The sequence below is a fragment of the Cryptomeria japonica genome, chromosome 1 (assembly GCF_030272615.1).
Source record: "Cryptomeria japonica chromosome 1, Sugi_1.0, whole genome shotgun sequence".
In the NCBI taxonomy this organism is placed as follows: Eukaryota; Viridiplantae; Streptophyta; class Pinopsida; order Cupressales; family Cupressaceae; genus Cryptomeria; species Cryptomeria japonica.
The window spans coordinates 289,323,166-289,348,760 of NC_081405.1; the positions used below are offsets into that span (position 1 = coordinate 289,323,166).

The window sequence follows — 25,595 nt, forward strand, 5'->3', positions numbered from 1 at the left end:
TTGACTTGTGGAGCCACTGGACTCGCGAGTCCGTGGTGAGTCCACAAGTCTTTAAACTATGGATAGAATCACCCTTTGAGATTGCAAACAATCTGCAGCAAACGCCATCGCTGTGGCAATTTTCACATATGACTTTTTTTTCCTTTTTCTTTCAACATCTCGCTGGAACAACTATCACCATCCTCTTGTGACACTACTTACCACTTTTCGCTCCTCTCGTGGATTGGCATCCACATGTACCTTCCTCCTTCGCCGATGGTTCTTTCCTCTCTTCGTTTCCTTCGTGGGATCCAACCCACCATCAACTAGCCTCCTCCACCATATATCCTCTCTAGTCTTCCCCTCTTCTGAGGATTTCAATCCACCACTAACCGACCACCTCCACCAAGTTTCACTTGCACAATCTTTCACAACTTCCACATACAAACATGCAACATTTTTATTCCGCCTTGTCATTTCATTATCCTCCCTTTTAAATACTTCAACACAAAAATCCATCTCAAATTCTTTATTACAAAATTAATAAAAGTTTACCTCTTCATCAAGCTTCTCAAATTTGACTTCAACAAAGTCATCAACTACTACAGTTATGTCCTCTACCTTTTTACTCTCATACACATGAAAGAAATCAATAATATTTGATTCAACCTCACCTTTTTTGACAACCTTTGCCCCACCTAGAATCAATTAATCCCTTTCTTTGTCAACTGTTTCAATACACATCAACAGGTCATCTTTTTCAACTTCTTCATGGTTAGCTTTGGCAAAACCAACATGTTCCTCTTTTACTACAGTATCTTCCTTCTTCTCAAGTTCACCTTCCAAGAAACTATTGATTCTTCTAATCACCTCTTTCAAGATGACGTCCTCATCTCCATTAATCTGGTCATCAAACAAGGGACCCTTGAAGTGCATCGTCTTAGCTTCCACATCTTGAGCATTTTCTCGGCTTGTCACAAAAACTACTTTGTCTTCTATACCTTTACCTTTTTCAAGCATTTCTTCAATCACACCTTCATCTTCAAACCTTTGACCAAATATGATGTCATTATCGCTCCTCGCTGCACTGCTCAAATCTGCAACACTTGATGTCATTACCTCTTCAAGATAACTCTCACTTTCCTCTTCAGGTTCACTGATCTCTTCATATTCATTATCTTCTTCTTCCTCAATGTCACATCCATGACACTCTTTTGCATCTTCTTTCTTTTTTGCAACTGAAACATCATTAGAATAATAAAAATCACCATCACCTCTTTTGTGATGAAGGGCTCTTCTCCTTTCCAACTCTTCTTCTATTTCTTTCACCCGTTTCTTCAACTCTATCATTCCAACCCTTATTTCTTCTTGTTCTTTCTCTCTGATTTTCCAAAGTCTCTCTTTGATTTTCTCAAGACCAGGAATCCTAAGAATCCATCTAACGACAAAAGTCCTTTTCCTCTTTCTCTTATCCATATTCAAGGCCTCACAAAACCTCATCACAAATATTCAAACCCTTAGTCTTTGCACATGTAAACTGCCTCACATTTGGCGATCTGTTTACACCTGCAGGAGCCTCAACTCCTCAAACACTCTAAAAAGTTCTTGCAAGTTGCATGTACACATGCAACAAATCTCTCACACAATCCAACCCTCAGGGCCTGGTGCAAACTGCCTCCAATCGACACTTATGTCTGCACGCTCAAGAACTTTTGGCTCTGATACCACTGATGCAATAGAAAACACTCCCTCAGGTCTGCAACTCTAAGACTCAAGCACACAACATAAAATAGAGACTAGATTGCAACAACTGATAAAGTTTTATTTCCATTAATTCTGCAAACACTAATTTACAAGTGTTGGCCTTCTATTGACCTCTTTCCCTTCCTACATAACATTTCATAAACTTAGCACAAGCCTCAGCTACCATTCTCTGCAATGGCACTTGCTTTCACTCTATTCTCATGCCAAAAGCCCACATTCTAATGGCCCATGTCAACACACTCTTCTCTGTGCTCATTTCAACTCCCTTAAACCTCATAATACCTTTCTCATTGGATGCAAAGCCTCACACATTTTACTTCCTTAGCTGATACAATAGATTGGCCGGTGCCTTCTCTTAGGCCTCCTCCACTCCAATGTAAATCACCCTCCTCTAATTAATGCAACCCTATCTTCTTATTATACTTTTAACTGCAGCTCTTCAAATTTTCATTTAATGGTGTTATGTAACCCCAATCTGTTCATTTGCCACGTGGCTCCTCCCTATTGGCTAGTATTCCCCTCTATGCAATCCCACACTCCTCTATTCCATTGATGCCATCTTCTGTAATCTTTTATTGTTCTGCCTTGATTTATTTCTCTTCTATTGTTGGTGTTTCCGTTACAAACTACCAGCCACAGACTTCCTACACGTAGGAAGGATGTTGGCAATGGTTGTAGAATTTGGTGTGATGGCTGTCAAGTGTAAAGCATTCTTTACAAATCCATTCTGCACATAAATTCCATTTCGTTGAGGCATTCTGACAAAAGGCTCACAGTCTTTAATTCCCCATTTAAATATTTGACAAAATTCCCCTCTCCATTATGCTTTGATAGAAGTCCATATTCTATTTCGATGCTCCCATTTTGCCACAGGTAGGCAGGATGCTTTGCATCAAAGCTTTACTTTTCAAAAGATATTGACTGCCTATATATTTATTTTGAACGAAATTAAGGATTCATTTATAACCAAATTGGTTTTACTAGACATTACAATGAAAGATCTCACTTTTGAAACATGAGTCAGGGCGATTTCACACACATCGTGCCCCTCCTTTTAGGGAAGTTAACCCAGCTCCCAAATCGATGGGTAAATCAACAAATTTCTGGGATCGAATGACTCAACAAATCAAATCGCTGACATTAGATAGGCACATAATGACTTACATTTTCTGCCAAGGCAAAATATTAGAAATCCCTATCTGCAAATCTTTTGCTAAGATCTAAAGTTGTTTGTGGATTTAATAAAAATATCTAGAAATTGTTCTGAGTAATAATTTGATGAAAATGAATGTAAAAATGGCAAATTGTGAAATATGTTAGATGTCTCATTGGATGTGTCATACAACATAGATCCCTGCTCGATGCGAGTGATAATCTGTAGTCTCTTAAGCCAAGGATAAGAGATATATAGGTTAATCAAATTGAAATAGCTTGTTCTATGGATTCTGACACTAGCCATTCACCTTAATAGGTCAGTGAACATTGATGGTTTTTAACCAAATTTGAAAGCCCAAAATCAGCATCCAAGGAGGAATCCAGGACGTAGAAGATGGAAAGCGAATATGTTTTTTTCCTTCCAATAATTGCAAAGAGGGATATCACATTGGATGTTGAAATTGACATGTTAGAAGTTTTGCAATCAAATAATTAATGGGTTTGACTTAGGATATGTCAAGCAAAGCAACGGTAAATAGGAGATCTAATCTCCGCAATTCCTTTTAGCATGTAAGGGGGGAAATTGCAGGTTAAGAGAACTGAATTCAAAACCATAGGACGATTGGCTAACTAACATTCCTCTCAAACAAGAAAAAAATGATATTGTTGCAGATGGTGGAAGTTTACCTCTACACCTAAATGGATCGAACACTATGTGTTCTGAGAAAATAATAGTCAAAGAGATATTGATAACATAAGAACTTATTAATACAATACTATTTTCAGCTATTTGGCAAGCAAGGACATGTATTACAGGTACGTACTCAGTTTGAGGTTGATGGAGGATTTCCAGTGTAGGTTGCTTTGTTGGCTAGCAAATTAACACCCAGGTAAGGCAAAAGCCAGGTTCCCCTGTAACGGAGTGTGCTTGAAATTGATCAATTTAAGCCTGAATCTGGAAGCCTCCCACCTGAAGGCAAAACTGAGATGATTAAAACAGCACTACCCCCCCAAAAAAATTGTCCTTAGTTTACTATTTGAATCCCCCTATATTCCTTTCCTTGAGTATGAATTCCCCCAAATCCTCCGTGATTTCCTCTTTTAATGAGGTAACTGGAAGTTTTCTCTGTTGTTTATTTGGCTCCCTACTTGCTTACGGTTAGATGAAACTATCTTCTACTTCTAATTCTTATTTTCTCTTAGCAGGAATATTAAATAACAAATAAACATGCATCGTAATTTTTCCTCAACATCCACTTTCCATCATTTACTGAGCTATTTAGCTAATTTTTTGGAAATTGACATAAGAGGTGGCACTTTAAGTTTTTAAAATTAAAAATCTACTCCAGTGAAGCATGAGTTGTTCAAGGTCTTTCGGTTGATCTATTATTTAAAATAAATTTTCCAAATTTGCCCACATGTTTAAGTTTAAAAAAAATTAAATTTGACTTACAAGAATTAGAGAAATTCATATATATATATATATATGTTTTTTTTTTTCTATAAATAATTTGGAGAATAATCATTTACTAATGAATTCAAAATTTAGTTATTGCCATACCCAAACTATTCAAACATTTCTAAAGACTAATATATTTACTTTTATAAAGTCAAAATCCATATAAATCAAATTCATTCTAAACTTAGTCATTCATTGAAATTATGCATTTATGATATCTACGTGTATGTGTGTGAAAGTTTCCCATAATGCCAACCGTTGCCATTAAGCTAGGAAGCCTCTACCTCAACCACATGTTCGTCTTCGATGACCTGTACGAACTCATCACTCAAGAAAACATCAAATAGTCAGCCCATGTAAATAATAATACATCATCATTTATATAAGGCATCGTATTAATCCCCAAATACCAGTTTGATACGTAATTTATCATATTTTGCATTTCAAAATCAAACATATCAATTTCATTTATTCTTTTTGCAAAAATTAAGCTTTTCCAGATAAGTCAAAGGTCTCTTTGCAAAGTTTTATGCTACTATTAATCCATGTTCAATTATTTAATAATGATAGAGTTTATGAAAAATCAGGTCATGACATGATGACTTGGAACCAATCTTCCCACTCCACCCAGACACCTGGCTGTCATGATTGTTAAGCTTATTATTATGATACAGATACTCCTAGGAGGGAAATATGCAAACATGTGGCTTGGCTTTGTCTAAGAATTTCTGCTGTTAAAGATGCAATTAGATTTAGATAAATAAAAATATTTATATTGGTTTTATTGTTCCTTTTGTGCTTTTCAGCCTTTCTATGCATGCACAAGCTGACTTGTGTGGACCAGAGCCATCCTAGCATTTCAAACTGCAAAGAAAAGATCAGGTGATCTAATTCCACAGGGTTCAAGAATCCACCCAAGCTTGTATTCAGAAATCAAAGCCAATCAGCATTGACCTCCTATTTTTTGCACATTAATGGATGGTGGACTGATATGTCATACATTCTTCTTGATATTAAACTTTAGCTTCCCCGCCTTCAACTTAAGTCTTGTTACCTCTAACTGTAGCTCACTGTGTCATTTACCCAATTGCATCATATAGCTGAGGGACTTTAGCACTCTTTGATTCTATTAGTGTACACTGAATTTCGATGGACAATTCCTTTCTTTTGTGGACAAAACATGTACTTTTAATAGTTCTCTTCTAGTTTGCAATGCTTCTATTTATCCCTGTTCAAATTGCCTTCCTTTTGGGAATGCAATGGCTAAGATTGAAAAATTTATTTTATCATTGGAAATGGAGGACAAATCAACTATCTTTGGCGGGCAATTGAAATATGAGATGTTCTAGCACTTGTCTTCAGTATTTGCAGTTATTTAAGTCTTATTATTATCCCCTAAGTTTTTTGTTGAACATTTTTAAGTTTAGAGTTTTAAAAATGAGTCATGGTTTGGGCTAGTTGAATTTTGTGATTGTTTGTGGGCCTTGTGAATACAACACACATTCTTTGCAGTTTTACACAAAACAATAATTCTGTTGGAAGCTTAATTGATTTTTTTCAATCCTCTCTTGTAAATTTAGAGGTGGGCACCATTATTAAAATCATTACTGAGGAATCTGTCATGAGCATTTGAGTTAGTATCTGTCTAGGTCCAAATGCTCGACATAGTATCTTGTAATTATGACCCATAATTCATTCCATGTTGCAGTTATCTGCCATTTGGAGGGGGGCCTCGAAAATGTGTTGGTGATATGTTTGCTACATTTGAGGTAAGTTTGAGAAACTGTTTGCTTTTTGAGAGTACCTAAACATCTTAGGACCTTGATAATAATGCTTCCTACAATTTTTAGATGTAATGAGACAGTTTTAGAGACAGCTCGGCAGCTTATTTGCTCATACAATTAATTAAAATGGTTCCATCCATTATATTTATTCTTTGTTGCTGTATATGCAAATTTTGTCTTTTTGTTTTTGTTTTCCTTGATTTCAGTTTTCCATGTCTTTATAATACTAATTTTTTGGGTCTATCTTCAAGAATCAAGACCACTCTTGAGGGTAGAAGATATTTGTGATATCATAGAACTCCTAAAGTGAGAAGAGGGGTCTAGAAGATTGACCCAAAACATAGAGTTGATATAATAAGGAAATGACATTGTGAAATCCAGAAACTAAAAAGCACAGGTTACTTTATCACTAGAATACATTCATGTTGTTTGAAGAAGATTAAGAAGCATCATTTGTTATAAATACAACTCATTTAAAATATTATACTGTTGAAAATGTCTTATTGTGGAGATTTGAAAAATCTAATTTTCATTTTTGTTCTCTTTTTCACCACTGGAAATGTGACGCTTTGACTTCTACTTGAAGTAAGGAATTACTTATTTCTTTGTTGTCACCAGTTACTTATTACTGCAAGGCTGGTGGATATTGGTGTTATTCTTGTTGATGGTGGGATTAGCACAACCAACTCTGAATGAACAGAGATCATCCACTCTTTATGAAAAGAGTGGAATCTCACTCCAAGATTCCTTTTAGGTCAGGTTTTGACTGTGATGGGTAACTAAGTGGTCCATGTGATATGTTATACGAGGGGCCTTTACTGGTAATCAATCATATTTCACGTAAGCTTGGATCTATTCACATGCAATCAGTTCCAACTCGTGCAAATGTAGTTTCATGCAAGATGTCTCTTTCCAATTAATTTCAGTCTGTTACTCATGCATGCCATGAAATTTAAGCAAACATGAACATTACAACTGCTCTTAGTGATTCTAGATTGTTTAAATGTTTAATTCTTAGAGAAACAACAAAAGAATTGGGTGAAAAGAAAATAAAGCAATTTATTTTAAACGGCCAGTGGCAACTTTAACTCTATTCACTAGATCTGAATGGTTAGGCAAAATCATATAACTGATTCTATGCTGATTCTTATTCACACAACCATACACAATATCGATACAATCAACAGAGGAAATGTATACATCAGATGTTTCAATCTCATCAAATCGAATTGCCATCTTTATGCACTAATTTGAGACAACTCTATTCAAGCACATCCAATCACTGATTTTACCAATTTATTCAACTAAGGTAAACAAAGTAAATCATACCATCTCCATGATCAGAATATCGTTTAGAATACAGGTGTTAATCCTTCAATTGAAAATATATCAAAATCTCACAAAGTTCAATAGGCAATCCATGCTGAAAATTGTATATCTGTTTATCTGTAACATCAAACATGATTTCTAACCCCTAAAACATTCTCTGGAAACAGAATAAATAGAGTTTACATCTTCCACAAAGTGTGGATCTAACAAACTTCAATTGTAAAAAATTAACTAGAAGTGATTTCCAGTTTCAACGCCACTTCATAAATATCAACATTTGGTTGATTTATTACAATTTATTAATAAAAGATGCATGAGTTAATAAAATCAATGTCTAAGTCTGTTATGTTCCCATTTTCGGGAATTAATTAATTTTAACTTGTTCAGAAAAATATATTAAAAGACAACTTTAATTAATTATTTATAAAGTGACTAAGTGCCTAAATATTAAATATTAGAATGAGTCACTTTTTGGAGAAATAAGATAAATTAAAATTTTAAAGTGATTTTAATTAATTATTTCCAAAAGTTTCTGAGATGGGTTATAAAAGAGGTATGGGGATCTCATTTGAAGATATAGAAGATTGAGAGCTAGTTGGTTTCTCTGCCGCGATTGTTTGTGCTTGAAAACCAAGTTAGAAGATTGAGAGCTAGTTGTTTTCTCTGACGAGATTGTTTGTGCTTGAGAGCCAAACTTTAGTTGGCGGGATGAAAAACCCTACAGGTTTCTGGAGCTGAGCACGGAAACCCTTGTGCTTCACCAGAGCGGTTCCACACAGGGATTGACAGGGCTTTGAGTGGATTGAGCGGGGAAGAAAAGTCTCATTCTTGGTGCAGATATAGAGGTGAACTCATCTAGGGTTTGCATATGAGCATTAAAAGTTTGTCATGTTTGATTAATTGATTGAGATATTTCTTGAAATTTGTTAAGTCTCTTTGTACAGACAAATTTCAGATATTTAAATGAAGACTCGTTTTATAGACATTTGTTAAGTAATGTGCTTGGGTGCTTCATCGAAAAATATTAATATTTTAATACATTTTGCTGGGCAATTGGTTTTGATTTGGCTTGGTATTTTAATTATCTTGGCCATAATTCTGAAAGATATTGAAGCCAAAAATTGTATGATTCACTATGAATTGATTTAATTAAAGAAGAGGCAATTATTATTTAAGTTATTTTTGCTGGAAGTATTATTTGTACAGTTCATACTTTGCTAGTTCAGGTTCTTTAATTTTGGCCGATTGTGTGGAACTTGTGATGGTAGTGGCAACAATAGCTTACTTGGTGCGACCATTGTGTTTGACTTCTTTCCATAGAGTTGTATTTGAAAGGCACTGGAATATTAATATATTATGCAGACTGCTTGGTGAGCATAAGCATTTGAATCGAGTGGAGTTTTTAAGAGAAACAGGGTTGATTCTTTCTCTCAAAAATCGCAAGAGATATATTTTGGGATTTTTGAAGGGGGTCAATAATATATCCTAGCCAATAATTTCCGCATTTTTGGCAAAATCATTCTCTATCTTCGTGGTGTGGGATTCCAACAAATTATCTTGTGTGTAGTTGAGGCACAATGCTCCTTATTTTTTCTTAGTGTATTTGCAAGGATTATCTTCATACACTTTGCTGGCAAAGGATTTGATCTTCATCTAAATACTTGGCGTAAAGGTTCCAGACACAGAATCTTAGGTATTGCAAAAGGGAAGGCACAAGACATTTCGAGCAAGTAGAGGCCAAAGCATCATTTCTGGAAGATATTGGGTTATTCTTCAAGAACAAAAATAATAATTGAACCTGATTCATTTGCTGCCTGTTCCATTTAAGATCTGGGAAGGGAACGCTTAGTCTTCAGGAGTTGTTGAAGGCCTTAGAGAACCTTTTGCAGTGTTTAGTACAATCTAAAAAAAATAATAGTATATCTACAAACTGAATTTTGAATTTCCAGCTATTGTTTTTTTATATTCCTGACCACTACATAAGAACCATTTTCAGATTTGGAAACTTGCATTGAAGGCTAACATTGGAGTTTCAGTTCTTGCATATCTTTATTGTTTTTGAATATCCAAGATATTATTGCAAATTTGATAGTCAATGGTGTATTTCAGTTTTATGATTTAAATAATTTGTGAAATGCATTTGATCTGAAACTATATGGCAAATCTGAGCATTTTAAACCTTGCTAGCAAAACTCTACGACTCTGTAAACTGGAAAGGAACTAAGACATCTCAGTTCAACTTTGTTGGCATTAGATTGTCATTGATGTCAATGTATTGTCTTGCTGACAGACAAAGTTGAGTGTCTCAGAGATGAAGTGCAGCTTGACAGAGATGATACAGTCTAAGTTGACAGAGTTGATGTGTATGTGACTTGTGCATGGGTTTATGTCGAACACTCTGAGAGTAGATTGAACACAGTATGGAGTTTTGCATTTGGACAGAGAAGACAATTAGAGTAATCACAGACAACAGAGAAGTCAAAGGAGCTCTTGGACGGCAACGCAGGTGAACAGATCGCTTGTAGATTTGTGCACGGCACATGGAGAACTATTTCTTGAGATACCAAAGAAGACAAAGGACATAGAATCGATTAGTGCAATCGGGCTGAAAAGACAAAGCTGGTGCAAAATGAACAGATTATGTTGTAAATGCTTTTAACCATTAATCCCACATTGGTAGTATGGTGGCAGTATTGAGTTTTTATATAGACTGGTGAGTGTAGCTTAAGTGAGAAATAGCTCACATGTTTTTTGCCGCCCAACTTGGACTGTGTCTCGAGTTAGCGGCATTGATGAGACACTATGTCAGCAAAGAGAGTTGATTCGGGTCTTACTGATATGGCAATGTCTCTTTGATGAAGTGTTGTGGCTGCTCATTGAGGTGACATGCGATTGTCTCTTTGATCAAGAGTATGGAGCGGGCGTTGAGGTGACATGAGTAAGTCTCATCGATTGGTCAATGAAGCGGTGAAGTGCATCCTCATCAAGGAGACTTGGGGATATTGAAGTGAGTCGGGAGAACTCTGTTCGATTTTAGAAGTGATGACCTCATCGAAGTGACATTGTATATTGATGAGACATATCCTTTGTGTCACTGATCATGTGAGGGAATATGCACGTGGGAGACTTGTGGATTACTATCGACATGACTTGGTGAAGGTCTCATTGATTAGACAAGCCAGTGAGAGAACGTGGTAGTGTGCATCCTCATTGAGGAGACATGTGGGTGTCGATAAGACTCAAAGTGACTCTCACCGAAATTGTATGTCATTTCGATAGTTTGATAGGACTGTTGACCTGGCTGACCCGTGAACTTGTAAACATGAAGGCTGTTTGGCAAAGTGAGGTTCCTTTTTGTCTATTTGAGCATTTGGTGAAGAGGCTCCGTACTGCACAAAGAGACTTTTTTTTATATATCTCAGTTGCTTGGCCTTTCCCGCGAGATGTACAATTGAATTAACGTCTACATGGCACAGCTGCAGGTGAAGCTACTAAAAATAGTAGTTGAACATCAAATTGAATTTGAACATAGAGATTTGAAACAAAAAGAAGGAAAGTATGCGATTAATTTTGGCAGTTAACATAGTCTGCAAGGCAGGTGGAAGATCAAATCTTTTTGTGGCCCGAGGAGCAATTACTTGAGGATGGCAGGAGTTTCTTGAGAAAAAGAGAGAATATCATTATGATTGAAACAAAATGCACTGTATGGAGAGTAGGGTGAGCAAGTAGTGTCTGGGCGAGAGAGTGTGTATGCACCAAAAGTGAAGAAAATCTCTGTAAAGAGTTGCAGAAGACTGGATAACACCACAAACGGTAATTAGTTAAAAGAAGAATACTTGCAGACAGTGTGTATATGAAGACACATTGAGACACTACCTAAAGGCAATGCAGAGAAGAGACAAGGAGTCTGAAGTGGCCGAGGCAAAGAACACAAATATATGTTGAAGTGCAGAACTACAGAGAGTTACAAAATATCATTTGTAACGAGGTACTTAAATTGTAACTAATATTGAAATTTCTTTATTGTGTATCATCTGAGTGGGTGCTCAGACCAGGGGTTGGTGCCCATAAATTTGTAATCAAGACATATTTCATTGTGAGACTGAATTAGAGCAGTAGACTTTAGTAGCTTTTCTCGAGGTTTTTTCCCATTGTGGGTTTTCCTCATATATTTGGTGTTGTGTATGTTTTCTGTGTGCTTGTGTGTTTAATATCTCTGTATTGACATTCTTGGTTTTGTCATTAGTATCTGAGTACTTAGAAAATCAAATTTTTGTATCCACTGATTCACCCCCTCTCAGTGGACTGTTTGTGTTCCTTGTCAATGCATGCCAACTATTTGTTAAAATATTTGTTCTCATATAGCTCAGAGAAGAGATATGAAACTAGTCACATTTTCAGACATACACATTGTTTGACAAAATATCTCAGGATGGAAAGGCAAAAAATTTAGTAGCAACAAGGGTTGCTTACTATAGTGGTATAAGAGTTGGTAAGCCTGCCAACTTGTGGAGTTGAGTATTGAAGTGTTCGTCAGATTTGATGAATTTCAATTTGGAAAGTGAAGTTTAACTTGGGACTGTTTTGACATTTTAACACATCACCCCATTGCAAATAGGGACCCCCAATTTTTTCTTAGATTAGGTGTCTCAGTTTTCTTAGCTTGGCGATAGTTTCTTTAGTTGTTAACCTTTGCTAGTCAGTAAGAGATGTCAGGTTGAGGTCATGTTGCAAAATTGCTTGAGGTTGTAGGAAGTTGTCAATAATCTTACAAGAATTGCCAAGGTTGTTAGAAGGGTCAATTTTGAAGGAAGAAAATCTTCCTTGCAAATTAAGGAAATAAGATCTCTTTTATGCATTTCGCTTTTCATCTTTAGAAGAGAGCGAAATTCTAAGGCGATGGACTTAGACAATTTACCTCCACAAACATGGAAGGGGATGCGGATCAAGCTCCACAAACAAGGAAGGGGTTGCGAATGATTTAAGTCTAAGAGATCAATCAACCTCTAAAAACAAGGAAGGGGGGTGGGCACTACCCCCCTCAAACAAAGAAGTCAATTAACTTTAGAGGGTGAAAAAAATATTAAGTTTGAAGGATCAATCAACCATCAAGGTAAAGAAAAATTTCAACCTCCAACATCAAGCAAGAGCTTGTGAATCAACTTAAGTCAATAAGGAAGGGGCCTGCGCAACAACTTAGGTTGATGAGTGTAATAAGCCCGGTCCTTTCTGCACTTATTTTTTCAGTTTGTGTGGTTTGACATTTTGTCAAACACTTGGCATGTATTCATCTTAGGACTGATTTCTGAGTTTTTTCTGGAATATTGGCTCTGACACCACTGTAACATACACCCTTTTATACCTCCCTTATTTTTTTGTGTTTGTTTGTAATGTTTGAATTGTGTTTTTGCAAATGGTTTTGATGATGAATTTCAATGTTTTTTCATAGCAATATATTGCAGCAAAATAGAAGATATTGCATTAATATAAACTCAATAAAATTTGAACATTACATAGGAAATACACTGATGAAAATTCCATATTTTTTTGCAAGCTTAAATATTCAATTTTTCAATAAAATACTGACAACCCAGTTCATAAAATAACCCCTATTATCTAAATCCAACATGCCCGAAAAATGCAGCAATACTTTGGTTTGGGCTGCTCACAAAATTCACCCGAACAACACTCTGAAAGACTGAAAATCTGCAAAATCACTGTAGCAAGTTACTGTAGCAGCGGCACTATAGTAAAGTACTGTAGCATTGAACTGTAGCAACACCACTGTAGCGAGTTACTGTAGCAACCTCATTGCAGCACGACACTGTAGCAAACTCTATTTTCTTTTTTTGACTGCCACAAATGCCGTGAATATAAAAAATCATTAATTTTTCAAATAAATCTCCAAGAAGCATAATTAATTTACATTTGTATATGGAATTAAACTCTTTGAAGCCCAAATAACTTCTCAAACTGACCATTGAAGAACAATGTGATTTCTGAAATAAATCCATGGATAAACGGGAGTGGGTTTTCGTCCAATCCAAAGAACCCAATTGTTTCCGTCCTAGGGCATGAAACTGAAAGCTAGAAGCTCCCAAATTCTCCAAGAGAAAATAATAAACCAAGCATATCCAGAAAAGCATACAAATTGCCCTTATATTCTTTCCCAAAGAGATCGATTCCTCTTGCCTAGCAAATGTGGGATAAATGAAGTTATTTTTTATTTTAATCTTTTAATATCCTCTTTATGAGCGCCATGTACTTCAAGTGAAAGGGGACATTTAATATTTATAACACATAACTTTATGTGTCCCACTAAAGTTATTAAATAACAATAAAGTGAATAACTTAATTTTAACTTTATAACTCAACTTTATTGTTAAATAATAAATATCACCAAATAACTATTAAATCTCTAGTCGGTATTAAACCATTACCACCGACATAATTGCCGTCCAAGAATTCACTGGAAATACTGAATCATTGACCTAGCCACTGACTTACTATAAATAGTATCTCAAAAACTCATCAAAACACATCAAAATCGCTTGCAACTGAAAGTGCCTAGGCCAAATATCTTCAAGATCCCTTTTATGTCTTGATTAGCCTATGGGACCATGGATAAATAGGCTAACTACGACATCATATAGTGAGTGCTAGAAAGGGGACATTATAGTTCGCCCTTCCCAAAATTGCTTGTCCTCAAGCAATTTCAATGCAGCCCCAAGATCACCATGCTGAACCAAATTGAAACTGAGTATGATCCCAGGGTCCCAAGTCAACCTAGGAGATCTATAGAACCAACCGCTGAAAGCACTGCCCTGCTGGATGCCAACACAACAAACCTCCTGATAACAACTAGTAAGTAAAGCAATCAAATAATGCACCATCTTTGTCAACTTCTCAAGAAACTGCTATCCGAAAAAACTAAATTGGAACACCACGAGAGTAAACAGTAGTAAGCCAACATTGGCTTCCTCATCTTCTACTGTTGAACTGCAAACCCAAGTGATCCCAGGGTTCCAAATCAATCTCAAAAGGGAACCACCATGCTGACGCTGCACCACTCTGATACAACCAAAATACTGCAACATCCTATGAAGCAACTGACTTCTCCATGGAATCCAAACCATAAGGCTGTTATACACGCGCAAGATGAAATGAATATCTCTCTTCCAAACCCCAAATGTTGGTGTCTCATCAATGCTCCAACGGTCAAAACTGAAATTATAATCCTCTTGACGCCAAACCACATAGTCAGCTGTATTGAACAATGCAAATGCTGGAAATTGATATCTCCAAACTGAAAATTGATTCTCATGAAGTAATCCGTTCATACACCTTTGCCAAACCAGCCATCTCACCAAATCCAAGTTATCATAATGATATACCCTCATGAAACCGTTAATAGCAACTTCATTACCAAAAGACATACGTCACATACCTGGTGAGAGCATCTTATCAATGTCAACTCCTAGAGTTAACATATCCTCTAAGGAAGGAAATTGAAGAGACCCATCAAGATGGGCTGCCCATGCAACCTTGTTATGTCCACCTACAACCATTGCCATCTTTGATGTATCATCTACTGAAGCTTTCAACACCATTTGATTGTGTTGATTCTATGGTTGCATCCACTCAATTCCCAAAGCAAAGCTAGCATCACCAGACTCAAACACATAGAAATCTCTAATGCTGATGTGAACATGCAATTGGAATCCCATCCCATCTGTGATACCAGACTGAAATCTGAAAATTGGAATGATTCATACCTCATTTGGTCATCTCCAAAGTCTGCATTCTTCTTTTCCTTAGAGTTGCTGGAACAAATCATAGCCGCTGTATTAATTCTAAAAATCTGATTGTTAACCACCTCAAGAGTTCCCTTGCTGTCATGGACTGGTAAGTTCTCATCCACACCCAACTCCCAATTGTTATAGAGATCATTATGTGCACACAAAATCATGCAGTCAGCTGTTGTCATCACAACAAATCTGGATTCTTCATGATTAGCAGCATTAGACAGCCTTTAAACATTAAAGAGTAAAATGAAAACCAAGGAGCCAAATCTGAAAATTCATTCCTAATTTGCTGCTCATCATAATTAGAAAGAGTGTTGTGTTTGTCAAACCATGCAATTTCCAATTGTATCATCTTCCTCTTAGTTTTAACAATCAACTCTTCAAAACCATGATTCTCATGTTCATTCAAACTTCTTTGTATATCTATACAAGTAACAACTTTATATACCTTATGCTCTATCTATACAAGTAACAACTTTATATACCTTATGCTCTTTAATTATGCTAATCTTCAAATAATAAGGAAGAGTCATACCTTGTATGAAAAATGAAACAATAAAGACATCCAAACCCGAGTCAATCTGAAAGTTCATATTTGACATCTCGTGACTGTTGGTGTTAGAAATAAGCCACACCCGGACCGACGATGGACTGGTCCAAGAGGGGCCAGTAGCTCAGTGGTAGAGCACTCCAGCAGCGTATGGAAGGTCCTAGGCTCGAGTCCTAGCTGGTCCATGTCTCAACAGTGACTAATGAAAGTATAAGGACCGTTTTTTTTCATTACCAAATCAGCATGTACTTCGCACTTTCCTTGAGTGTCTTCATGGTGAACAAACAATTCTTCTTCTAATGTAGGTTGCTCATCAATGGTGGTTGTTTTATCAAACATTCTCCTCTGAAAACAGTCAACATTTTTATAATTGCAATCTGCACCATCTTGCAAGACTTCCTTCTCCAATCTCAAGAGTTTATACTCATGATGTTCTTCCCAATTCTTCTCAACATATACATATGGAGTCATGTTAGTATGTCACAACTCTTCCAAATTTGGGTATTTATTATCAAATGCTGATCCAAGAGGAGTGTCATTATGAAAGCCACCTGCAAAACTTGTTATATCATTTTTCTTATGGCAGCAAACTATATCATCATGAGAAAATTGCTCATCAAATTTCATGAGCTCAACTTCTTGTGTTCCTGCCGATGTTCATCAACACATTGTATCTCCTTAGGATAGAAAATGTTGGAATCATCATACCTGATTTCATCCTTACATATTGCGTTAATTCCTTCAACAAATTGTATGATCTCCATAGCCCTATTTGCTTCTTGTTCCACAGGAGTGGCTGCAGTAAATGACTGATTTTCTGCTTTGTACAATGAACAATGAGCCATACTTAGCTGCAAGCAAAGGTCATCAACTTCTTTTTCCTTGTCTTCAGCAAACTTGATTGCAAGATCCCCATCTCTTAACAGCTGCAAGTAATCTGATTTCATCTTTTCAAATGCTTCTTTGACTGTGTGCAATTGAATACTAGTAACTCCTCTTGCAACACCTTTTTGCCTCTCCTCAATTTGAGTTTTCCAAATAAGACCTTTAATGTACTTGTGAGAATCATCCGCCCTTGTCAATACTTGCACAATCTTCTCCTCTGTGACCAATAATCTATCCTTCAAATCTTGCAATGCTAAAGGCTTTTGTTCAAATTCATCTAAGGAAAAAGGGTTGTCACACATTGAATTTTTTGATTCGTTCTCAACTGTAGTCACATTTTCACCATCACACTTAATTGTCTCTCTAGATGATGTCATGCACTCTTCATGTAGAAATAATGGAACAACATTATGAACATACATGGACTCATCAAGAGAGTTTTTCTCTTCATGTTTTTTATCAATAATGATCTGCAGTTCACCAATTAAGAGTTTTGCATACCCCTCTCCTATAGCGATTGATTCTTCCTCTATAATATCAACCTCAGCTGATCCGTAGTCATCATCCTTTTTGCGCTCAACATGCCCCGTATCAGGTGTATTGAAAACTGTTGTTGTAGCTTGCTCCTCATGAGTCAAGGCACCATTCACAACTATAACTTTGTCCTTACCACTACTTGGCTGCAATAGACCTTTCTCCTTATTAACTCCACGATTATGACCAGGTGTCCAAACCTTTTAAATCCCCTGTGCATCAGTCTTGAAGTTGTGTAATGTTACGGGCATAACTACCAAATCTCAGTTCATTCATGGTACTTTTGACCTTATTTATGACATTACTACCTGTTTTGACCTGCTGATTGCATTGTCATATTTTGGGTGTTATATTTGCAGACAGTTACGGCAACTGCAATGCTGATCAGGAGATTCAATTTTGAACTTTCTGTTGGAGCTCCACCTGTAAGTCAACTTGCATCTGCATTATCTTATTCAGTATGTGACTGGAGAAAAAAAACGACTTATAGACTTTTACATGGTGTCAAATGGATACCTACTCTTAGGCACAAGTGATGTTAAGTGGTATATTTATTAGTAACTCTTCCTATTTATGCAGGTGGGAATGACAACGGGGGCAACAATTCATACCACTGAAGGCTTAAACATGACAGTGACACGAAGAATGAGGCCTCCAGTGATTCCAGTGTTGGAGGCTCCAACACTCAATATGGTTGATGAAAGCAGTTTAATCAAGAGCTATAATGCTTCAAATGGACCTGTCAGTGTTCAAAATCCAGAAATATACAAGGCAAACTGAATAAAAATGAAATAAATAGAAATGAGATTCCTCCTTCTTATCCATAACATACGTACTTTGGTTGATTTAGCTGGGATGAGAAGTACTTGCTTTGGGAAGGAAGAATCATTGCTGCTCCTATAAGGTATTTCTGTGATTTGTGTTAAAGATTGCATGTCATTACTGTGTCAGAAGGCATTGGATAGGTGCCTTCATCTCTCCCTTCTACCATGCTAAGCTCTATGTACCAGGCATTACACAGTCCATTTGAAATAGCTGCTGCCAAATATGAGTCAAATATCTTTTCTTCTTCATCATTGGTAAATTTTTGTCAGGAGAAATCACCTCTGAAATACTGCCCAAGTGTGAGCTGGATGTGAATTTTTAAATGATGTAAATTCTAGCGGATTACAATTCATTCATACAGGAGGTGATACAGATTTAAGATAGGTTTGGATTTCATGCGTGGCTAGAATGGTCATCAGACTTCTATGTACTAAAATTTTATCAATAATTAAAAAAAACTGCTCTTTCCATTTCAATGACTTTATAATGTGCGTTTGAGTAGCTGCTCTTACTGTTTTAATTTAGGTTTTGAATAAGAAATATCAGCACATTGTATAAGGGCACGTGTGTTTTCACAAAATGATTTAATGCCACTGATAAAATGTAATGGCAGGTCATGAAATATGAGAGGTTAGTGTAGGAAACCCTATGCTACACAGACCTGTAAAAGCTTAAATATACCAATTGGCTTCTAGATCTAATAATTAATGGGACTATTTTTTTATAAAAATATAGGTTTTGAAATCCAATTCTATGTATGACATTCCTAAAATGATAATGGTGGTATTGTGATCCAAAAATTGGGTCAAGAAAGCTGGACCATGGGGTCATTTGGAAAACATTTCTTAGGACTTTGCCAGTGAGAAAATTTCTTTTCAAAACAGGAGATATGTGATGCATGACTGTAATGTCCCCCTTTTTGGGAGGTCCTAAATCTTGCCCTAAAAATCACAAGTTCAATTAAAATAAGAAATATAGCTCATTAAGATACAGCTTACCGATTAAAAATTTCCTTTCCATCACAAACTTTGGTTTAACCCCTGCAATAGTGCTTAGTCACTGTTTGAAATATAATTCATAAGGCCAATTATTTTCATAAGGGTTATGAATCCAATAACATATAAATGCATATATAATCATTCACATTAACAATCAAATAGATATTTAAGTTAAATAACGTCACTCATTGGTATCTAATCTATAGTTGTATTTCCAAGAATCAACCATTGTAGGGAATTGAGAGGAAAGAATGATTGAGTGCCCAGAACCATTCACCACAACTAAGCCCAAGGGCGTGGAGCATCCAACCAAGACAACTTGACCCCTTGGCCCACAAGTGGCAAGAACATCCAGCCAAGACAATTGCATCCAACTTGGAGTGGTGTACTTAGAGGGGGAACTCGTTACTGCTTTCTCAACCGTGTCTCCTTACTAACCCTTACATGATTGCTTCTTTCACTTCTTGCAACCAACCATCATGGGGATTGGAGAGGATAACACAAAGGGTGCCCGAAATAATTCACCACAACTAAGCCCAAGGGCATGGAGCTACCTGTTAAATTTGTGCCCTAGTTCAGTAATCAAATTTGTAACATTTAATTATTTTTTAGCATTGTTGATTGTAACTAGGGTTATAGGGGTTCGGATTGCCTTAAGGCAACATCCGAACCCCCTTTAGGACCGGGTCCTATCCTAGGGTAACGTGACTATCCTATTCACGATGCCACGCTATGCTAAATACACACCATTTAACATTGGCGCCAAAAACCAAGGAGCCCGACTTACATTTCAAAGAATAAAAGATGCATATAAATAAATGACAATTTGCAAGTCAACTACACTCATCAAGTTCAATCATATACAAAGGCAATTTAGCTCTACTGTGCGAATTCTTAAGAAGGGTGCGAACTTAAGGAAGAGTGCATACTTATTCAGCTTGGTGCGAAATTGTCCAAGAGGACATAGTGGATTTTGATGCAAGTCTTTGAAGCATACAAGGGACAGATTTGATATGTGAAGATCAGATTCAAGCTAAGTATTGGATTTATATTTAGAGGAGAATATATAATCTGACCTGTGGTCTTTGAAGCATACAAGGGACAGATCTGATATGTGAAGATCAGATTCAAGCTAAGTATTGGACTTATATTTAGAGGAGAATATATAATCTGACCCGTGGGTCTTTCATGCTGGGTTTTGCCTCCTTGGAGGTTTTCCCAGGGTATGCTTGTTTGTCTACTGTTCTATTTCTGATTTATGTTGGCTTATTAAATACTACAAATCTGATTACAATCTAGGGCACAATTAATCTATGTTGGTTTACTAAAATACTGCAAATTTGATTACAACCTAGGGCATAATCAATTATATAAATCTGATTAACATACCTAGGGTTTAAAATTTCATGGTATCAGAGCTATAGGTGTCATTAACTTATGATTTTAGCAAACAATTGTTGCATATAGCTGTTGTTTGTGTTCAGATTAAAGATGTCAGGTTTGAAGGCTGAAGATAGGCTTGAGGGAGCCATTGATTTTACTGCTTGGAAAGTTCGTATTCTATTGGTCCTTGAAGAAAATGACCTACTGAAATTTGTAGAAGAAGAAAGGCTGTCTCCTCTAGAAGATGCTAAAGAGCTGAAGCTGTTCAAGAAAGATTCCCTCAAAGCTAGAAGGATCATAATTGAGTCCGTCAAGAATCATCTTGTCACTGTCATATCAAAGTTTGTATCTGCCAGAGAAATGATCAAACACTTGGAACGAATGTATGAAGTCAACAATCTCAGCAGGGCTCTTGCCCTAAGACAACAACTTCTACACATGAAAATGAAAGAAGAAGACTCAATCATAGCCTACTTCATGAAGATCAATGAACTAAAGGACAAGCTAAGCACTCTTGATTGCCAAATCTCAGATAAAGACCTTGTTATGATTGCATTAAATGGTCTACCTGATGAATGGGAACCATTCATTCGTAGCATTGGTGGAAGAGCCGATCGTCCCAACTTTGAACGTCTTCAATCTGATTGCATCAAAGAGGAATCTCGAATTGAGGTAAGAGAAAAACTCAAGAACTCTCTCAAAGATAATCATGTTCTCTTATCTAAATCTAGGAAAGGTGTTCATTGGAAGAAAGAGAAGAGAAGCAAAGATTTTAGATCCTCCTCCTATGATCCAAGGAATAAGTCAAGAGATTCCTCTCACATTCGTTGCTTCAGATGTGACAAATATGGTCACTATGCCAGAGATTGTCAGAATGACCCAAAGGAAAGGGAAGCCAACTTAAATGAAGTTGCCGAACAAAGTGAAGACTACCTTCTTATCTCTGCTCTTTCCAGCAATGTTCCTACGGATAGCAATACGTGGATACTTGACAGTGGTGCCTCCAGACACATCTTAGGATTTCGTGAGCATCTCTCAGATCTGATTGAAAAAGACACCAATCTTTATGTAGTAATCGGTGATGATGCTCGATACTCGGTAAAAGGTTCTGGCACTACCTCTTTAAAACTAGATTCTGGTATTTCCTTACAACTCTGTGATATTCTCTTTGTACCTGGTATTAAAAGAAATCTTATTTCCATTTCGGCTTTAGAAGATAAGGGTTTGCAAATAGCATTTTTTGAAGGGAAAGTACTCGCTTGGCCTAAGAAATCTAATTTCAAATTTGCTTGTATTATTGGAAATAGATGTGATAGTTTATATAAGCTTGCAATTAATCCAATTCAAGCTCTCATTCATGAGACCCCTGAATCATGCGAGCTATGACATAGAAGATTGGGTCATCTTCACTTTCAAGCTCTTCCCACTCTCGGTAAAATGGTCAAAGGTATGCCTAACCTCAGTTTATCTCATGATGATGCTTGTAAAGGTTGTGCAATGGGTAAGAATGTAAAGAATCCCTTTCATAAAAGCGATAGTAGGGCTAAAGAAAGGTTAGAACTTATTCATTCAGATTTATGTGGTCCTATGTCTGTAGCATCTCCTAGCGGTTTCCTATATTATGTTATCTTCAAAGAAGATTTCTCTAGAAAAACATGGATCTATTTTCTTAAAACTAAAGAGTCTGAAGAAGTCCTAAACAGATTTAAAGAATTCAAAGCCTTAGTTGAAAATACTACAGGAAATCGAATTAAATGTTTGAGGTCTGACAATGGAGGTGAATACGCCTTAGGTAGCTTCTATGACTTTTGTGTTAAAGCAGGAATTAAGAGGGAGTTCTGTGTTCCCTACAACCCTCAGCAAAATGAAGTTGCTGAAAGAAAAAACAGGACCATTGTTGAAGCTGCAAGAGCCATGATACATGATCAGGACTTGCAACCTTTTCTATGGGCAGAAGCATAAAAAACCGCAGTTTATATTCAGAATAGATGTCCTCATCGAGTCCTAAAGGATGTGACACCTGAAGAAGCCTTTTCTGGAATCAAACCAGACATCAGTCACCTAAGAATATTCGGAAGCCCTGTGTATGTTCATGTGCCTAAAGAAAAACGAACCAAGCTGGATCCATCTGGAAAGAAAGGCATCCTAGTAGGATACAACGAATCTTCCAAAGCCTTCAAGATCTACATTTCAGGTCAAAGGTATGTTGAGGTAAGTAGAGATGTAACTTTTGAAGAAGATATTGTTTTCAAAAGATCTAAAGGTTCATTAACCAACAATAATGATATGGTGATGGAAAATCAAGATTCAATTGTTGATGCTAACCCTGAGTTATAGAAGGAGTCTACTGATCTTCCAAATCAGGAAGTTCAGAATGACTCATTAGAACCCATGCAATCTACCGATATACCTCAGGATATTGTGGTCTGCAAGAAGAGACCACTTTGGGTTAGAAATACGATTTAAGATGCTGAAGGGTTTGATGCTCCCAGAGGAACCTTCAGAAATAGCAAGAGTGTCCAAAATCATGCCAACTATATTTCTGTGATGTGCAATATAATTGAGTCTGAACCCCGCAATATCGGAGAAGCTATGTCCCATCATGCTTGGAAATTAGCCATGGATGAAGAGTATGGGTCTATCATCAAGAATGATGTATGGGAAATTGTACCCAGACCCAAAGGTAAGTCTGTCGTTTCTTCTAAATGGTTGTTTAAAATTAAACATAATGTTGATGGTAGTATTGAAAAATATAAAGCTAGGTTTGTAGCACGTGGTTTTTCTCAAAAGGAAGGAATAGATTATGAAGAAACCTTTGCCCCTGTTGCTAGATATACCTCTATTAGGTCTATAATAGCTATTGCTACAACCAAAGGTTGGGAGCTGCATCAAATGGACGTTAAGACAACCTTTCTTAATGGTGTCATTGAGGAGGAAGTCTATATTGAACAACTAGAAGGTTATGTAATCCATAAAAGAGATTCTCATGTTTGTAGGTTGAAGAAAGCCTTATATGGGCTCAAACAGGCTCCTCGCACTTGGTATGAAAGAATTGATAAGTACTTACTAAGTTTAGGGTTTTCCAAGAATGATGCTGATACTAACATTTACTTGAAAGTTTATAATGATGAGATGCTTATTTTAGTTTTGTATGTAGATGATTTATTTCTCATGGGTGAAAATAAATTAATCATGAGATGTAAAAAGGAATTAGCCTCAGAATTTGAAGTGAAGGATTTAGGTCTAATGCATTACTTCCTAGGGTTAGAGGTATGGCAAAGAGCTAATGAAATCTTTCTAAGTTAGGGAAAATACACTATTGATATCTTGAAAAGATTTAAAATGATAGATTGTAAACCTATGCGTACTCCTATGGAATCTAACTTAAAGAAGTTAAGTGTTTCTGCAACTAACTCTGATTTTGCAGATCCCTCTGAGTACAGGCAGTTGATTGGCTCCCTGATGTACCTAGTCAATACTAGGCCAGATATCTGTTATGCTGTTAATGCTCTCAGTCAATTCATGAGCTCACCTAAACATGTTCACCTGGTTGCTGCCAAGCACATTCTAAGATACCTACGTGGCACGATTGGTTATGGGCTGAAGTATTCACTTAATACCCCAATTCTCCTGAAAGGTTACTCAGATTCAGATTGGGCAGGAAGTGTCAAGGACAGGAAAAGCACTTCAGGCATCTGCTTCAACTTGGGCTCCGCTCTTGGGCATGCAGAAAGCAATCTTCAGTAGCATTAAGCACAACAGAAGTTGAGTACAATGCCGCATCTGTTGCATCTAGAGAAGCAGTGTGGCTTGGTAAGCTCCTTGTTGGATTATTTGGTCAAGCCAATGATCCTACCACCATTCATTGTGATAATCAAAGCTGTATAAAGATGTCAGTAAATCCTGTATTTCATGATCGGTCCAAACATGTGGAAACACACTATCATTACATTCGGGATATGGTGCAGAGAGGCGCCATTCATCTAAAGTACATTAGCACAGATGAACAGATTGCTGACATCCTCACCAAACCTTTATCCAGAGTGAAGTTCGAGTACTTCAGAGATAGACTTGGTGTCATGGAAAACGGAACCCTGATTGAGAGGGAGCTTCAATCTTAGTTTGGACCGGTCATGGAACACAGGATTTACTGACATCTTTATACAACTTTGATTATCACAATGAATGGTGGTAGGACCACTAGCTTGACCAAATAATCCAATAAGGAGTTTGCGAAGCCACACTGCTTCTCTGGATGCAACAGATGCTGCAATGTACTCAACTTCTGCAGTGCTTAATGCTACCGAAGATTGCTTTCTACATGTCCAAGAGATCACTACAGAGCCTAAACTGAAGCAGATACCCGAAGTACTTTTCCTGTCCTTGACACTTCCTGCCCAATCTTAATCTGAGTATCCTTCCAAGAAGATTGAGGTATTAAGTGAATACTTTAGCCCATAACCAATAGTGCATGCAGGTATCTTAGAATGTGCTTGGCAACAACTAGGTGAACAAGTTTAGGCAAGCTCATGAATTGACTGAGGGCATTCACAACATAACAAATATCTGGCCTAGTATTGACTAGGTACATCAAGGATCCAATCAACTGCCTGTACTCAGATGGATCTGCAAAATCAGAGTTAATTGCAGAAACACTTAACTTCTTTATGTTAGATTCCATAGGAGTATGCATGGGTTTACAATCCATCATTCTAAATCTTTTCAGAATATCAATAGTATATTTTCCTTGACTTAGAAAGATTTCAGTGGATTTTTGCCATACTTCTAACCCTAGGAAGTAATGCATTAGACCTAAATCCTTCATTTCAAATTCTGAGGCTAATTCTTTCTTACATCTTATGATTAATTTATTTTCACCAGTGAGAAATAAATCATCCACATACAATACCAAAATAAGCATATCGTCATTATAAATCTTCAAGTAAATGTTAGCATCAACATCATTCTTGCAAAATCCTAAGCTTAGTAAGTACTTATCAATTCTTTCATACCAAGCACAAGGAGCCTGATTGAGCCCATATAAGGCTTTCTTCAATCTGCAAACATGAGAATCTCTTTTATGGATTACATAACCTTTTGGTTGCTCAATATAGACTTCCTCCTCAATGACAACATTGAGGAAGG

General features: G+C 36.7%; 1 protein-coding gene across 2 annotated transcripts in view; it reads left to right on the forward strand.

Annotated features, from left to right (window-relative positions):
- LOC131048839 (protein LUTEIN DEFICIENT 5, chloroplastic) overlaps positions 1–18,545 on the forward strand; it is a 62,584-nt gene extending 44,039 nt beyond the window's left edge. The window contains exons 14-16 of one of the 2 annotated variants that reach the window (XM_057982914.2): positions 6,066–6,126; positions 17,604–17,669; positions 17,824–18,545. In XM_057982914.2, the coding sequence (XP_057838897.1) occupies positions 6,066–6,126; positions 17,604–17,669; positions 17,824–18,024 (328 nt within the window). In that variant the 3' untranslated portion in view covers positions 18,025–18,545. The remainder of the gene's footprint in view (positions 1–6,065; positions 6,127–17,603; positions 17,670–17,823) is intronic. The other variant, XM_057982915.2, reaches the window with a different exon arrangement.
- The last annotated feature ends 7,050 nt before the right edge of the window (positions 18,546–25,595 follow it).